Source organism: Heteronotia binoei, chromosome 17 (assembly GCF_032191835.1).
Source record: "Heteronotia binoei isolate CCM8104 ecotype False Entrance Well chromosome 17, APGP_CSIRO_Hbin_v1, whole genome shotgun sequence".
In the NCBI taxonomy this organism is placed as follows: domain Eukaryota; kingdom Metazoa; phylum Chordata; class Lepidosauria; order Squamata; family Gekkonidae; genus Heteronotia; species Heteronotia binoei.
Window position 1 is genome coordinate 16,815,662 of NC_083239.1, and position 17,253 is coordinate 16,832,914.

The 17,253-nt window shown below is 44.1% G+C and overlaps 1 protein-coding gene across 2 annotated transcripts in view; it reads left to right on the forward strand.

Annotated features, from left to right (window-relative positions):
* CSMD2 (CUB and Sushi multiple domains 2) overlaps nt 1–17,253 on the forward strand; it is an 831,733-nt gene that overhangs the window by 488,643 nt on the left and 325,837 nt on the right. Inside the window, exons 8-10 of one of the 2 annotated variants that reach the window (XM_060257873.1) lie at nt 2,947–3,034; nt 6,405–6,529; nt 14,357–14,478. The exons of the other annotated variant lie outside the window; for it this stretch is intronic. Of the exons in view, the coding sequence (XP_060113856.1) occupies nt 2,947–3,034; nt 6,405–6,529; nt 14,357–14,478 (335 nt within the window). The remainder of the gene's footprint in view (nt 1–2,946; nt 3,035–6,404; nt 6,530–14,356; nt 14,479–17,253) is intronic. 2 annotated transcript variants of the gene reach the window in all.

Here is a 17,253-nt window from a genome sequence, read left to right on the forward strand (position 1 = left end):
ACAAGTTCTTTGAATCCAGACATTGGGTTGGGTCCTATGATGCCTTTCCATGAAGTATTCCTCCATGGGGTGGGGTGGGGAGCTGCATTCAACAAAGAAAGATATTTCCCAATCATGGGGATAAATTCTTCATCAGAAAAAATAATTACCTATTGGCAGCTATCTTTCCTCTGCTGAAGAGAGACTTAGAAGATGTCATAGAACCCAGTTTGATTGAAGGAATCATAGGATCTAACCCACAGAGTTTATCCATGCCTGGTTGTATAGTCTATTCTGATAGAACATAACACCACTGGTCTTTCATCTGCAGTTAAAAAAAATAATGTTTACAAGAGGCCTTCAAATAGCTTATCAAACAATTATTCAAATTTCTGATATGATTTTCCTCTGTAAATTAGCCCTTTTCCCCTTCAAGTTTTTCAAGTGCTTTATGATAGAAGCTGCTTGATTTCTAAAAATTGATGAGGAATAATGGGTCAAAAATAACTTTAGGATTTAATTTCTTGAGTGTTGACTGAAAATCCTGCTTCCCTGGACAATAAAACAACTTATTTATCTTGTATCTGTCGCTAAAAACAGACTTTCCTTTTGGTAGCTAAAGTTATCACAGCAAACAATGAAACTACAGTTGATTGGTTTTGAAGAGAACCATGTTTTGGCAGATTAATAAAGGGGGGTGGGGCTACAGGGAGGGCACTTGCAAACAGTGACCTCTCTTTACATAATGCCTGTCAAGTCCCCAAGCATAGACCATTCATAAGAAGCTGTAAAGAAGCGGTAGAGGAGTTCCACATGTTCTGGATTAGTTGTAGAACTGCTTTGCACATTTTAAAGGTTTGGCAGTGGAGCAGATTGTACAACCTTTTCTTGTGGAATCCCTCTTCACTACAGTCCTTGATCCCTATGGCTTGTCCCTATGGGTCCCATGGTCCCCATCATAGCCTTTTCAGTAGTGTAAAGGGTACATCCTCTCCCTTTTCCCCACCTGGCAGGATCCAGCCCAGCATCTCTGTGCACAGTAATATGTGACTATGTGAAGTAGCAGAATGTTGTTAATCTTCAGTAGGGTGGGATGTGTCCACCACCATGTTAGAGGTAGGCAGTGTATGTGGACATGGAGGCTATATTGGCTGTGCATCAACTCCCAGTTCATTTCCTGTGACACGTATACATGTAAATAGATTGTGGAATTTTCCATCCATACAACTTGTTTGCAGGGAGAGCTGATACTGTGTTCCCAGAAAGCCATGATGCATGAGTTGATCTACAGGTTGGTCACATGGATGGCTTCTTTCAGCATTCCAGGCTGGAGGTGGATCTCTACCTGCAGGCAAAACTGGAGTATGTGTGTGGGTAGCTTGGAGGGGTGGGGTGGGGGTGGGGGCTGGAAGAGAAGGAAAAGTAATTTTAGAGCTTCTGTTTTAATAAGAGTACCACCTTCTGTATGTTATATAATGCCTGAAAGATAGCATTTAGTTGCCGAGATCTTTTGTAAGGCATATTTCTGGCATAAAGGTTGTGCATCTTACATGGTTAAAAAGTGCACAGATACAAGGAAGAATGATGTAATACTGCTCAATCATGTACCCCAACCAAAGCAAGCATATGAGAGGTGCTTCACACATTGCATTTCTGGGTTTACACCTAAAATGTTTTACACTTCAGACCGTTGTGAATTTGACCAACATGTGTATTAACAAACGTATGTAAAGTACTATATTATTCAGGGAGCCAGGATACCCTACAACTCCGCATAGACATTGCACACTCAGTGGTCAATTTGAGCATGCCCTCTCATGATGTGTGAAACAGTTCTGATACACCTGTTGGCAGGTGAACCTCGCATTTCATTGCAGCACCATTGGAGTCTCAAGAGCTCTTCAAGGTTCTATTCTAATGCAGGTAGATATTAAAGTGCAGTTGATTCTGGGCAGATAATCTGTATTCATTTAGTAGGCCAAGACCCGGTGGGAATGAGGCACGTGTTTCATGCTCTTTTGCTTTTTCATTGCTAAGAATTGTTCACATTTCCCTCCCCACCCTTTATCCCACTCAGTTCAACATGACAAAATTGAGATGTGACATTTTCAATAATTTTTATGGTAGGAATTTTTTTTTTGGGGGGGGGGAGGGAATCTTCTTAGCTGTTGTCTTGTCTTCTGCATGAGATGTATACAGTCAGGATGGTTCTGCTTGGGGAGGCTGGGTTTTACTTTTTTTCTGCCATACTTAAGACCAACCTATTTCTTCCAGATCTCATTTCATTCCAGTCAGAGCCATGCCTTTTTAAAAATATTTGTTTCATAAGTTTGTGCAGGTTGGCTCAGTTGAGGGAGGGCTGTTGGGTTCCGTCTCGGAGCTGGTGACTTTGCTAGGGGAGAGGCAGCTCCAGGTTTTCCATTCTGTCTAAATTTCCACCTTTGAAACTGCCAAGCTGCCTTCTCTCCTATTTCCTCCATCTCCCTACACACTTTCGGTATTGCATTATACAAGTTCTTTTTTTAAAATTTAGTTGTGTCTTTCATTAGCATCTGCCAGATGATGGTTGAGTTTTATAAATGCTCAGAATTGCTCCATGGGTGTCCTTTGAAAATAGCCAGCTTTCAAAACATGCCCTTTAATTTGGGCAGGTTTTTTTGGGTGAAATGCAACAAGGCACTTAACCATCTGCTTCCATTGTGGCTCAGAGAGGGGGCAAGGGGGCGAGAACTGTGTTGCTAGTGGGGATCATAGTTCTTGCTAAATTGAGCTGAAATAATTTCCTTTGCCTGGGCTCCTTATGAAGGCATTAAAAAATATATACACACAAGCCAGGTGCATTTCCAACTTGTAATTTATCCATTTTCTCTCTACATTTTCCAACACCAATGCAGTTGATGTTAAAAAAAAAAAAAAGCTTCTGTGTTGTATTCTATCTCTGTTTGTGCTGTTTCTTTTGCTTTGTAGTAACACAGGTTGGTGTGTCCCAGGGGCATAACATGTGTCCGGACCCTGGGGTTCCAGACAGAGGCAAAAGAATAGGCAATGATTTCCGGTAAGAAGTTATTTTTTTTATTCCCTCTGCCCCCCACAGTTTGTGTGTGTGTGTCTCTGTGTGTGTGTTTTCCGCCCTTTCCTTCACCTCTTCCTTTTCCTCCCTCTGTTTCTGTTCAGTCTTCAGGTAAATGTATCTGTTAGCTTCTTTAAATTCCACCCTTCCTCCAAGAAGCTGAGGTGCCATACACCCCTCTTTCATTTTATCCTCACTATTACCCTATGAGGTATGATAGACTCAGGGAGTGTGACTGGACTCAGACCACAATGTAAAATGCATGGCATAGTCAAAATTTGAACTCAGATCTCCCTTTTCCTAGTGCTGCATGCTAACCTCTGCATCTCACCAGTTCTCAGTATACTTGGTTTACATTCCTTCTTTCTGTGATTCAATTTTTTTGAAGCAAGGATCCCTTTTTTTACTTATCCCTGGTATCCATTTGATATCTTTGGTCATCTCCTCCTGGTTATGTCTCTCATACCACTCTAGAGGGCCAAAGCTCCATAGCTTAGTCCTACTTACTCTGACTGGTTGTATATCTCCAAGCTCTCAAGGAAGGAAGATCCAACTTTTGTCCAGTTTGTCCCTTTTAGCTCGAAATGCTAAGAATTGATCAAAGGATCCTCTGTATACAAAGCAAGTGCTCTGTCACTGAGCTACATCCCCCCTCCCTGAAGTTGGTGCAAGTTTCAGCCTGGTAAGATAATGAAGCTGCCAAAATATGTTTCATTTTGAGCCGAGATGCCACATTGCAATTAAGTCCATAGCCCCTTTTTCAGACATTTGATGATTGCTACCACATGGTAGTCTCATTTCCTTTGGAGATTATGTCCTGTTGATCTAAACTGAAGTGACTCCAAGTTCAGTGTGCTTAGGATTAAAACATACACACTGTCTTCAATAGCATGGATCAGTAGGTTGGCTGAAGGCCGGAAGTGTGGCCATCTCATGTGATCCACCTTGTAGCTTGGCATTTTCTGTGAAATGTTGACAGTGCTGGAGTTTGCACCAGCTTGTCACCATCCTTTTTTTTCATGGCAGCATCGACATCTGAAGGTAAAGATGTGGCTCAAGGCCAGCCTGAATTTTTAAAGTAATGCTTCTAATGCCCATGTGTGGGATATGTCACCCCGTGGTGACCTACCATTGACCCATAGTGCAGACTTAAATGCATAGGGATGCCTCAGGAGAGCACTGCTTAAATGTGTATCCCCCTCTTAAGCAACAGCTTTGTCAAACTTTCTCTCCCTGGGATCTGCATTGGTTTGTTTACCAAGTATCCTTTTTGTGTCAATGAAGATTCTGGGATTTGTTCTGGGTGGCTCCTTCCAGCTGCATAAAGCATCATCCAACCCTGTTGGGCTTTGCTGTTGCCCCATATGAACTGACAACTGTTCTTCTTCAAAATACAAGAACACTCTCAAATACACACAGCTCTCTCCTGAAGTTCTGTTCCTTAAGCAGGATGCTCTCTATAAATTCTGCTAATGTGAACAAACTCCACAGTCAAAGGAGGAATTTCCCTTGGGTCTTCTATCTGCTTTCTTTTATCAGCTGGATAATGACTATCTAACTTATTTCCCCTGGTCCATCCAGGTGCAGTCTCACCAGACTGGTTCACACATGTTCTCCTCCATTAAATCTCCATCAAGTGGCGCTTCATAGGTGTGAATTGAACTACTGCAAACAAAGCTTTTGTCTCGCCTCCACAGAATGCTCCCTCCCTGTGAGGTCAGTTCACACATTGGGCAGTGAGTCATCCTTGTGTCCTGAGAAACACACACAAGTGTGAACCAGCCCAGCTGTGCTGTTCTGATTCATGAGAGCCTCCAGCCATCCTCTCATGGGCATATTGTCCTTTTTGCCTAAAGGAAGCCAATGAAGTTCATATCAAGTATGTCAGAGGAACAGATCAGTATTCAATATTATACCCTTCTGCTCACAAAAAAATTGTTCTGATTTTCACCCCAGGGTAACTGTACTCTCTTGAAATTGGAAACCGGGATGGGGGTGTCCTGTGGGCAACAGAGGCAGGAAATGTGCCCCTTGAGAATATTTTCAGTTCCTAAACAGCCCAAACCTTGTGTCATACAGAACATATGAAACTGTCTCAAAGCAAGTCCTACATCTGGCTAATGATGCTGACAGCCGTTTTCCCAGGTCCTAGAAGGGAAGTTTGTGTTTACTTCTTTCATTTGTATCTTTTTTTTCTTCCCTGGAACTTTGGTGGTGTATATATGGTGCCCAGAAGCTCTTCCACCTAGAAACTCACCAGACCTATACCCGCTCAGCTGGTGATGTCTTCCATTCAGGTCTGCCCCTAAGTCTTTACCTCCCCCTACTGAGCCACAGGTTAAATACTATGGATGTTATGAACTGTTTCCTTGGCATTATTGAGAGATACCTTGTTGATGCAGTGCATTTAGTCCACTGTTCAAATTAGGGTTAAAATGCTCTTTAGAAATGCCCATAGGTTGATCTGAATAAGTCCATTGATTAAACCACACATGCTACCCATTAGAAATACAAAATACCATGTCATTATTTTTTAATGGTTTTGTGTTAGCGACTTAAAGATTTCACAGCTTAGATTTTTCAAGGGTGCATATGGTCTGCATGTTATAGGTATCCATCAAAATGTATATGAATGTTTGCTTCTTTTGATAAAATTTATATCCCATAACTTAGCCCTACTGTCTTTCAAGGCAGCATATAATTAAAGCAGTCCTCAATAAAAATATAATGGCTTTTTAACAACACAGAACCATAAAGTGTCAATGTGCAATTTAAGTAACTTGCATCCTTACTCTATGAGATCTGTTTTCTCCTATTGCTTGGTGCAGTCTCTGGATATCACCTGACGTTCTCCCATGTCTGCTTTTACTCCCTGTTCTTTTCTGGGCTCAGTTTTAACCCATGAATCCCTCTGTGGCTGAAGCCCAATGGACCTTTAAGGTTAACTACCACCTTCATGTGGCTCTTTGAGTGTACCCTCAGTTGTACCCACATAATTATGTTGCTGTCTTTGGGTCATGTTCAGTAACCCAGAGACAAAAAAGAGGCATTCTCAGCGGCTGATTCCCCGCACTGATTATGGAACTCCCTGCCACTGCAGGCTCACCAACTCTGAGCTTGTGTAACCTCTGCAAGTGGTGTAAGATTTAGCTGTGTGGCTGGTCTTTAGAGACTTGGGGGCTCTCAAGAGAGGCTGGAGAAATTTGATTGCAAATTATCATTCTGTAGATCTGCTTTCTTCCTCCATCCAGTGGGGTGGTGGTGGTGATCCAAGAGTCTAAACAGAACATATTAATCCCCGTCATTAATTCTTTGCACGGACCCAGATTGCAAGGGCATCCATTCTGTCTTGCAGGTTAGGATCCAGCGTCCAGTTCACATGCAATGAAGGCTATGATTTGCAGGGCTCCAAAAGCATCACCTGTAAGAAGCTGAGTGATATGATAGCCGCTTGGAGCGACCAGAGGCCGGTGTGCAGAGGTGAGGCAAGGAGCGGTATGGTGCTCAGAGCTCCAGGTTGAGCAGGAAATTAGTTTCAATTTCCACCTTCTTGGGGGTTCATTATAAGCAAGGAAAAGGGGGGAAATTATGATGCTGTGAACTGTATCAGGCTCACCCCTTAGGGGTTCCTTTTCAGAATAGCATCCAATAACCTCCTTGCTGAGCGCCTTCGTTGTCCATTAATTCACTAACGCCTGTAGCCTACAAGGGAACTGAAGTTCATTTAATCACTTCTTTTGTTTATACATCTGAGCTCATCTTTCTTTCTTTTTTTTTCAAAACGGCACCCTCCTAAAGAGGCACAGCCAGTTGCTGGGGTGATGTAAACTCCTCTTACAACTCTTTTCATGTGCCTCAGTGGGGTCAGAGTCAAAACTTCTGCCTTGGTCTGAAACAGATGACACAGTTGCCCCCCCCCCCCAGTTTTGTTTGGAAGTCATCACAGAATCAACATGGGATGGCATACTGCTATCCAAGATTTAAAAGGACCAAGGATGTGGTTTCCAGAGTCCATTATCCAGGAAATTGATATTATTGGCAACTGACTGGAAAAGTGGATGTATTCCATTGTTTAAAGGCATTTCCACTGAACAAACTTGAATGCAGGCTGCAGAAAGGTGGTAGTGGAAAGTGTCATCTAGTATGGCAACCTGGTAGGGTTTTCAAGTCAAGCATTTAGAGGTGGTTTGCCATTGCCTGCCTCTGTGTAGCAACACTGGACTTCCTAGATAGTCTCCCATCCAAATATGTAACAACCATGACTGACATGTATGTGTTACAACCATGCTTAGCTTCCAAAATTTGATATTGAGCTAGCTGGGCCATTCAGGTCAAGGCAGCAGAGAGGTAACCTTGAACTAAAGATAATCTTGGAGCTCTCCTACTGCAATGCAGAAACATATCCTGTTAATCAGTGTAGTACATTTAAACTTGTAAGCCTGGACTTTATGAGTACATTCCTCATGTACATCACTCTGACCACCACATGGCTTGCTTCCTCTGCCACGAGTGCTTCTGTTTGCACATGATCAATGGTTTTCAAGGAGTTTTGTGCAAATGGAAGTGCTAGCACAATAGAATTGAGCTGTGCTGTGACCAGAACAAAGTGTTTGCAGAACATCGTCAGAGGATCCAAGTCGTGGGATATTGATGCAATCCCTGTATTACCTTATAATATCTTGGAAGCTAAGCACTGCCAGCCATGACTAGTACTTGGATGGGAGACCACCAATGACAACTGGGGGTGTTACATAGAGGCAGGCAATGGTCATCTCTTCCCTTGGAGCCCTGTGTGTCTGCTATAAGTTGGCTGCAACTTGACAGCACTTCCTACACTGTGTATTGTTTAACAATGATAAATTCATTAAATACTTGAATGCCATTTCACAAGTTGAGGCAAATGGGTTTCCTTTTCAACTCTGTAAGCCATGGCCTTGAAAGTGAAAGGCAAAAGGTCTGATGTGTGCAATCTTATCTGTACACTAACCCTAGGAAATAGGTCCCAATATGTTGGGGACTGTGACAGAACACGTCTGCTTTGACTTGCAGACCCTGCTCTACCCATCCCTCCTTGGCATTGCCAACTTCTGGAGGGGGTTACTTCTTCCTTCCACTAGGGTAACTCACTGTTACCACCTGCCCTTTTGGGTGGCTTTTCTTCTAGGAGGGACAGGGCTCCTAGCCCTCCCCCGCCTTTCCAATCTGGGGCCCCACCTCTATGTCTTCTTTTACCAGAGCCTGATTAACATGGGGACCAATTACAACTTTGGGGCTTCCCTGGAGAAATAGCCCTGTGCACACTAGCTGCTTTCCTCCCAATCTGGGGGCCCCTCTTGCACTAGCATGTCCAAGATGGTGGGGGAATCTGGGTGGTATGGAGACTGAGAACCAGCCTCCAAAGTAAAAAAAAGCTTTATTAAAAAAGAAAATATTTACAAGCATCCTGAGATCAGAAAATTGATTTCAAAAGAAAACTGGTCATAAACACAATCCTCTCTCCCTTTTCTAGACATACCCTAACTGATGTTAAAGTGGGGTAGGCACTAATCATCTTAAAAAGCTAGAAGGTTCCTATCTGTCTCCCATAACCTGGAAGACTGCACGGTTAGCAAAAGATGGCCGCCACAGCTGTTCATCACTCAGAAGTCTGTTCTCTTCAAAGAATCAGCAACAAGAGATCCTTCCTCTTTGGAGCAAGGGTGTTTATCAAACCTCTGTCTCCACGTTCTTTACATCACTCCCTCCACCCTCTTGATCTGGTCTGCCCAGGTCACAGGTGCATCCTGGGAGCTCCCCTGAAAGGTATTCAGCTGGTCTTCCTACCAGAGCCATTAGCATATGTATTGATGTAATCTAGCAGGCAACTGAACTGGCTCCCTGCCAGTTCCAGAGAGGATGGGGGGGAAACCACACTATAAAAACTCTGAGTAGGGAGGGGGAATCTCCATAGGGATCATTGAACTGTGGACAGCCATGACTATGCAGGAAGGCATAGGAAGAAATGTGTTTGCTGCAAAGGAGTTTCAGGTAATCTGCTTCTCTACCCACTGTGGCACTAACTGATGCTCGTGAGCACCAAAGTGACCCCTGATACTTTTTGTTTCTCATGCGCTCTGCCATGGGTCTTAAAGCTACCCCTGCCAGTCTGCTCCATCTCCTTTTCTTGAAGTTTATTAGGCGTTCAGCCTGCCAGACAGCTGGAATCCAGCTAATTCCTTGACGCTGGGGTGGAATGAATTAAATCTGTTTAAGAGGACATTTGGCATAAATATGCAACTCTGTAAATTATATTTATAGTGGCCTTTCATTTGAAATAAAGAAGGATGTGCCAGTGTGGTTACAATGCTATTAATCAATTTTATTAGTTCTCTTTAATTAGGGGGGGGGGGGAAAGCAAAACTAGGAGGTTAGCAACACACCTTTATTTCTTTATCTTTTTAAAAATCGCATTTATACAATTGTGCCCTTGCCCAAGTCTTCATTTTCAATGGTTTTTTAAAAAAAAATCCTTGAAAGTTTCAAAGGCGTGGCCTTTTTTGCACAATAAGGATGTTTAGCCATTAAGTTTTGGCCCTCAGGGTTCTTCTGCAAGGTCCTCTCTGTTTCACTTGCCATGCCCGCTGTAAACCTTGAGATATAACCACTGTATGTCTGTAAATAATTCATAACTTGATCTAGCTTTGTGTGAGGTTTCACCCATCCAATTACTGAGTATCTTTTCTCAGGTATTGTTTCTACTTTGATGCTGTCAAGAAATCAGGGAGTCACACACACACACTCATTCCCCAAAGTCTAGTACAGATGAGTTCCTACCTATTCTGTTAAGAACTGTCTGAATTCCTCTTCCCCTAAATATCCAAGTTCAAGATAGCCTTTATTCGCATAAAGCTCTAAATATCCAGTTTTGTTCCCTGCTACTAAGTAGTAGAGTCCAACAGCATTTCTCATGTTCTCATTGAGGTGGAAAACCTGTCCAGGCAGTAAAGAATCCTCCCTATACAGAAAACTAGGATATCTAGGAGGAGAATTTTCTTCCCTGTCAAATCAGCCTTCTTTGCAGTGTTGGGCTCCCAGACTCCCCCCTGGGGGTGGGTTTTCACCTGGTTTGGGGGGCCTCAACCTTTCAGCATGACTGGTGGGGGGATCCCCACCCCTGAAGAGCTGTCAACACCCAATGTGCCCAGTGTGATGATGTCACTTCTGCATGACGTTATCGTGTCCTGCACACTTTGCATGCAGAAGAAACATCCCCTGCCAGGAGCCAAATAAGACCTGGCAACACTGGTGTGGTGGAAATTGTTTTGCATGGAAGAACTTTCCATCACACAAGTCCTCCATTTGCAATCTGAAGTGGTATACCCTTGGCGAAAGTTGACCAGTTAAGTGGCAATTGGACTTTCATTTCATGATTCTGATTTGGGGGGTCCTTGTACTGAAAGGCAAGCTTGCCTGGAGATCTCTTGTCTGAACCATTTGTCTGGCATAAAGTTATAATTCTATGAGCAATGGAGCAGCATCTCTGGCTTTTCTGCCTGGAGTGGCATCTTAAAGGTCATGGTGTCACAAATCAGGGACATTTGTTCCTGATGACATTGAGATAAGAATATCTTTAGGAGTGGCTTCTAACACGTGCAGCTTCCTATGTATGACTTGTACATCCACAGTGATGCCAGAGACCCTGGGGAAGTGTACGAATTGTCGCCAAGTTGTAAACACATGCATCTCACTTGTGGTTAGAAAATTTGAAATCTGATTTGGACATTACCCCTCCCTCCCAGGGTTCAGAAACCAGAAGTCACTTATGTTTCCCATTCATTCCTATCAACAAGGCTTATTTTGGTAGCAGGAACTCATTTGCATATTAGGCCACACACCTCTGATGTAGCCAATCCTCCAAGAGCTTACAATAAGCCCTGTAATAAGAGCCTTGTAAGCTCTTGAAGGATTGGCTACTTCAGGGTTGTGTGGCTTAAAATGCAAAGGGGTTCCTGCTACAAAAAAAGCCCTGCCTCTCAGTGTTCAAGCCTGCATCAGACTCTGAACCATGAAATTCCAGGCTGTTGGGTGGAAATTCAACTTTTGCTGCACCACCATCCAGCAGTGGCTAGAAGTTGCTGGAAGACCAGCCAGACCAGCAAAGGACACAGGGGGAAGGATCTTTTTGCAGTGATGCTCATAAGAATTTCCAGGCCAGTGGTCTAAGGCAACCATGTGGACTCTCTGATGGCATCCCCTGAAGATGGCATCCCCTTCTTTGAAGGTGTGCTGCCAAAAGTGGCCTTGCACTACCTTGTTCACAGCAGGCACCAAAACATATTGGGGCTCATCCTCACTCGCTGTATTGGACTACGTTTTATGTTTCGCTCATGTGCCAGGGTTGGCCCCACCCAGTAGAGAGAGAAGGCAAAGGTGGATGGATGCTTCAGATGGAACTGGAAAGTATAGGGGCACATGTTCTTCTAGTATTTCTATCCCGATTCCTGCACTCTACATCTGGCCATCTCTCATTAGTCCCAGTTGAGATGCTATGCTTAGGTGCCGTCTCTGCTCCTAAAGAGCTACATATGCTGTCTGCGTATTTGAGTCACAGTGTAGCAGAAAGTTTTGTTTCAATTATGATGGACCACCTGCTGAAGCGTTCACCCAACATATGTGACTTTTTGGCTTTTACCTTCCCCCCGTTTTCAAGACTGGGTTTGACAGCTCTTTTCTCCAGGACCAAAGCCACTCTTGTGACATCTGAAGAGGGTTATGTGAGCCCATTTCCATCTCCACCACGTGCCTGGCTGTTCCAGTCTATCAGTTTTGTCATAAATTGTATTTCATCAGCTCCACTGTCCAGTGGCATTTGTTTGACATACCTGTGGTTTGCTTACATTCTCTCTTGCACTGTCTTCATGTTCCCTCTGTTCTATGGGTGCCCCTCTACTTGTTAGGTTTTTGCTTTATCCTGCTTCCTTTTCTTTTGTGAGGCTTCCTGGCACATGGGCATAACCATATGACTAAACAATGGCTGACCTGCCTCTTCTCTTGAGCTCTGTCTCTTTTCCTGCATTGGTTTTGTCTCATTCTCCACTTCAGTAATAGCACGGGTTTCTTTTTCCAGATGGTGAGTCTGTGGGTAAGACTGGCCCTTCTGGACTTCTACACCATAAGAAATGATCATGATGTGCAGGAGAGTTTAGCTTAGATGCAGCAGAATTCATCCAGAGAGGACAACAGGGTAGACAATATAATGAGGGAGACCAGATAGAATTTTGCAGGTTATGGGCCCTGAAAACCATTGGAAGGATGTTCCAGAGATGTTGTCTCCAAGACTAATACTTGGCACTTTGTTTAATGAATCATAAATTTCACACATTGGGTGTCTTAAGGCCAGTTGCTAGCTCTCTACATGTGACTTTTCTGCTCATTGACCAATAGCTCAAAGACATAGAGGACCACTCTTACCCTCATTCTCACCATCTGGTCTCCCTTACATGTCTGTTGGAAGGATTACTAGGGAATGCATGTGAAGTACTTTGAACCCTGAAAGCTCTCTATGAATGAGAGGCATTATTTATTGACTCTGATGTCAAATTGAAGTCCCAGAACCAGGCTGACAAGTTTTCTCACAAACCAATGGAAGGGAGTTTGTTTAGCTTCTCTTCTCTTCTCCTTAAGGTTTCTCTTTTTCTTTCCCTCTTTGCTCTCCTTGAAATGTGCTTCAAAACAGCTGCCATTCTCATCCTCCCAGGATCCATGGAGAAATCAGACTGAATGCAGGCTCCCTCTATTAAATATGTATAGTGTTGTGCTTTGATTTGGCTTCCAGTCTGAGGCTGGGTGAAGGAAGCTACAACTTCCTTCTCTTGCTGTAGGAAAGCCACACTCAAGAGCAAAGTCTGCTCTCACTTATCAGCCAGGCCTGGGCCTCTGCTCTAGACCTCCTCTGTTTGCAGACACCCTGAGATTTCTATCCAGGCACACAACCTTTGCCAGGTCACTACCAGATGTCCAGGAGTGCAGAACCGCATGCATAGTTAGGCATCTGACATGCTTTTGGTGGGCCCTTCAGGTACTGCTGAGGTTGAATTTTATTTCCATTTGATTCACACAAGGAGCAGTGCTTCTCAAGTTCCAGCACTTTTCCTTGCGGAGTCAGAAGCAAGAGTCAGGTCTTCACACTAGAGCTTGTTCCAGGTAGAGAGCCCTTTTGCCCCTGGGGCTTCTCTCCATTCTTGCATAAGCTGCTGCTGAGCTGCTAGTTGGCGTGCTGCTTTTCCACAGTAAGCAAAAACTGCTTGTCAGAGGATCTTGCTTGCTGCGGAATAGCAGCACACCAACTCACAGCTCCGGGGCAACTTGTGTGAAAACAGAGAGAAGCCCTGGGAGCAAAAGGGCTTTCTACCTGGAACAAGACTATTGCAAAATCGGTCACAGATTTTAGAAAACTGTTGAGTAAATCATAATTCATTGTTAATTTCTTTTTAAAAATAAATTTTGGGTTGGATCCTGTTATCCATTCTACTAATGGCAACCCTTTTCTCTAGCCTAAGAAACCTGCTAACATGAGAGGATTTTTTTTGCCGATCCAATATGTATGCCGAAATACATTTCTTACTTCTAGAAGCTTTGCATGACTTAGTTTTTCTTTTAAAAGCACCACTTTGGTTGTTGATCCCCTTCTTTGCCTGCTTTGTTTTGCTTGTTTCCTTTTCCTTCAACCTGGTGAAACCTTCTCAGGGCACCATTTTCATCTTCAACCCTCTGCTTGTGTCCTTTCTCTACCAGATGTGGTTTGATCCGGCCTTCAGACAGCATGTTCAACTAGTTTAGCCTTCACAGTTTCTGCCTTGTGAACTCTAATGGAATCCGCCACTCATAGATTGCAGCTAGATGCTGGACAACTGTCCCCTTCTCAAATCCATTTTCCAACAAGAGGACTGTTGAGCTGCAGGGGTGCTGCTGTTGCCTTCTTCCTGTTGTGATATGGTGGTTCAAACTAGCTGTTTGTTAGGAAGGGAATGGGGGTCCAGCTCCGACAAGCCAATGTCTACTGAGTCTCATCAAGTGCATGAAATCCTGACCCCTACACCATGGGTGGGGTCCTAGGTAGGACTGCAAAAGGATAAGGTTTTCTCAGTCTCCAGGTGACTGTTGTACTATATTCAGCCTGATGGCTCACTTGCCATACAGCCATAGGATTGGATCCCACAGGAAATTCACATGCCTGTACAACTTTGTCCTCGACTGAAGGACCACCTTGAACTAATAATTTCTCCCACACATGTTCCTGTCTTTTTTTTTTTCTTTTTCCTCCTACAGCTAGAATGTGTGATATGTACCTCCGAGGTCCCAGTGGTGTTATCACATCTCCCAACTATCCTGTTCAGTACGATAACAATGCCTACTGTGTGTGGGTGATAACAGCAGTCAACCCAGCCAAGGTAAGTCTCGTGGATGCATGACCCTGGGACTGAACAGTCTCTTTTTGTGGGAGCCAAGCAGTAGGGTGGCTCTTTGCAAAGACAGACCCATGGAAGCTATGGAGAGCTTTGTAAGGAGCAGAGAGAGGATCCATATTGGATCAGAGGACCCTGTTGGTTGGACATTTATCTTAGAGTGAAAGGTTGAGATGGATTGGGAGGTTTCTGTTCAGAGAAAACATTTTGAGGATTGTTGAGGGAAGCCAAAGAGAGAAAAATCGCAAAATTCTTCAAAAGGATTCCATACATTCTGGAGGAAGGAAATTATACCCTCCTGGCACTACAATTGTGCCACCATCTTTTCCTATTGCTTGCATGCCAGCTTATGTATTACTCTTCCACATCAACTTCAAGCTTTTGGTCTTTGTACTTAAAGAAGACAGCTCCTGCTTCTCCCTTGTCATAAGCAGGGGACCAGTAAGGGCCTCTACTGGCTGCCACCACTCTGGTTTGGGTCTGTTTGGGAGGACCCAGAGCACCCATCCAATTCCTGTGTCTTCCTTCTCAACAAGTACCTTTTAACCATGACAGAAGAGACATAAGGACCCAAGCTGTGTAGCAATAATAAAGAAGATATTGGATTTATATCCCACCCTATACTCTGAATCTCAGAGTCTCAGTGTCAGACGATGGGATCTCAAATCAACCAGACCTTGAATTGTTGTAAAGTTAGGCTTTATTTGATAATCCATAAGCATTGAAACAAAGGAAGATTGAGACTGATACATTGTAGCATTATGTGGCAGGCTATATTGGGGTACATCAAAGGGAACTATACAAAGCCACAATTCTAAACATTGCTGAGGTGAGGTGCAAAGATTCACACGGTCTCTGCCTCTTATCTTATTGTTACTGCTAGTCTTCCGGGGATAGCCAGGCGGCTGTCCCTGGAGGCGCCTTATCTTCAAATGGGGGAATTTCTGCCTTTGTTAGTATCAAGGGAAAGAAATGTTCACATCAAGCATTAACAACATCTGCATTTTCTACTTTGATATGCAAGGTCCTTTTTCATGGTTAGTAACAGTGTTTAAAGATGGCTACAGCATTTTATTCAGTAAAGTTACATCGGCTGACACTCAGAGCAGCTCATAATCTTCTTTATCTTCCTCCTCCACAACAGACACCCTGTGAGGTGTGTGGGGCTGAGAGAGCTCTCACAGAAGCTGCCCTTTCTAGGACAACTCCTATGAGAGCTATGACTGACCCAAGGCCATTCCAGCAGCTGCAAATGGAAGAGTGGAGAATCAAACCCGGTTCTCACAGATAAGAGTCCGCGCACTTAACCACTACACCAAACTGGCTCTCACATGTGGTTTTAATAATTAATGCTACAGTGAACGGTTTTTTTTTAAAAAAAGGTGGTGCAAAGAAAATAAAAGCCCTGATGTGACTAGCTAACATGTTCCTTTTTTCTGTTTTCAACTCACTTAACCATTCCTGGATGAGGGAACCCTCCTGCTGCAGCCTCTCTCCAGCTCAGCCTTTCCAGAGAGAACCCTCCTGACTGCAGCCTCTCCAGAGAGAACAACTCTCCCACTCTAGCTGGACCTTTTACTGTTTCCTCCCAGGGCCCAACCCTCTATTCTCCATTGGGCAAGTTTTCCTTCCAAAACTGCTGCCCACCTGATCAGAGGGACAGAGGGATCCTGAGAAATGTAAGCCTGGTAGCTACTCTAACACAGGCTTTCCTGGAACCTGTAGGCCACACCAGGCCTAGGATCCTGACACCCCTACATCTGGAATAGTTTTCTCCCACTCTCGGGTTAATCAAACAGAACAAAACCCCCAACTTCTAGTCTCTATTGCTTCAACTACCTTCTTTAAAATATATGAGCAATGCCTGCTGAAGTCTCAGACAGAGATATCGCAGAACAAGATTTCAAGGAAGTTACTTGGGGAGAGGGGGTTATTCCAGAACTTCTGTAGTCCTTGTCCCTCCTTATTACTGGTAGACAGAATAATTTATGCTTAAGAGTTTAGAAAATGCAGAATAAATTATACACGGTAAACAAAATTTGTCTGGCAGGTTGTAGAATTCTGCTTCTCTCGATACAGAACTTTTTTGGCACAGAACTCTGAGACCTGACTGTAGTGCCTCCATTTTGTTTTGAAAGCGTTCCACATATTTCAATAATCAGTAATTGTATGACCAGATTTGGCATAAGAACTGGTTGGAAGTATATCCTCTGGTCTGTATAAGCCACACAAGGGCCCCTCCCTATTCGTGTATACACACTCTGGAAACAGCAAAAAGGCAGTCAACAAATGAAGAGTAGATAGGATTGGGGGAGTTTCTGGCACACCTGAAGTATATGGGCAGTGCAGACACTGAAGACTGAAAAAGGAGTGATACTTACAGGGCTGATGCCCATTAGGTGACCTTAGACAGTCACGTAGGGCTGCAGCCCTGGAGTGCGCTGAATTGGGCACCCCCTTGGAGGATGGAGGCCGCTCCCTCCCTCCCAGGTGATTTAAATCATGCAGGAGGGCCCAAGGAGCATCTGCTGCCCTCCTACACCAGTGAAAGGTTCCTGTCGATCAGCTGATTGGTAGGAACTTTCACTGGTGTGGGGAGCACTGGCTTGAAGGCCACCCCACCCCCCTTGGCTTGAAGGCCACCCCCAGTAATTCAAATTGCATGGGAAGAGCAGCAGGAGCAGCCGCACACCTCCCTGTGTGATTGAAAGAGCCTGTCAACCAGCAGGCTGGTGGGGTCTTTAAATCGCCCGGGGAGGG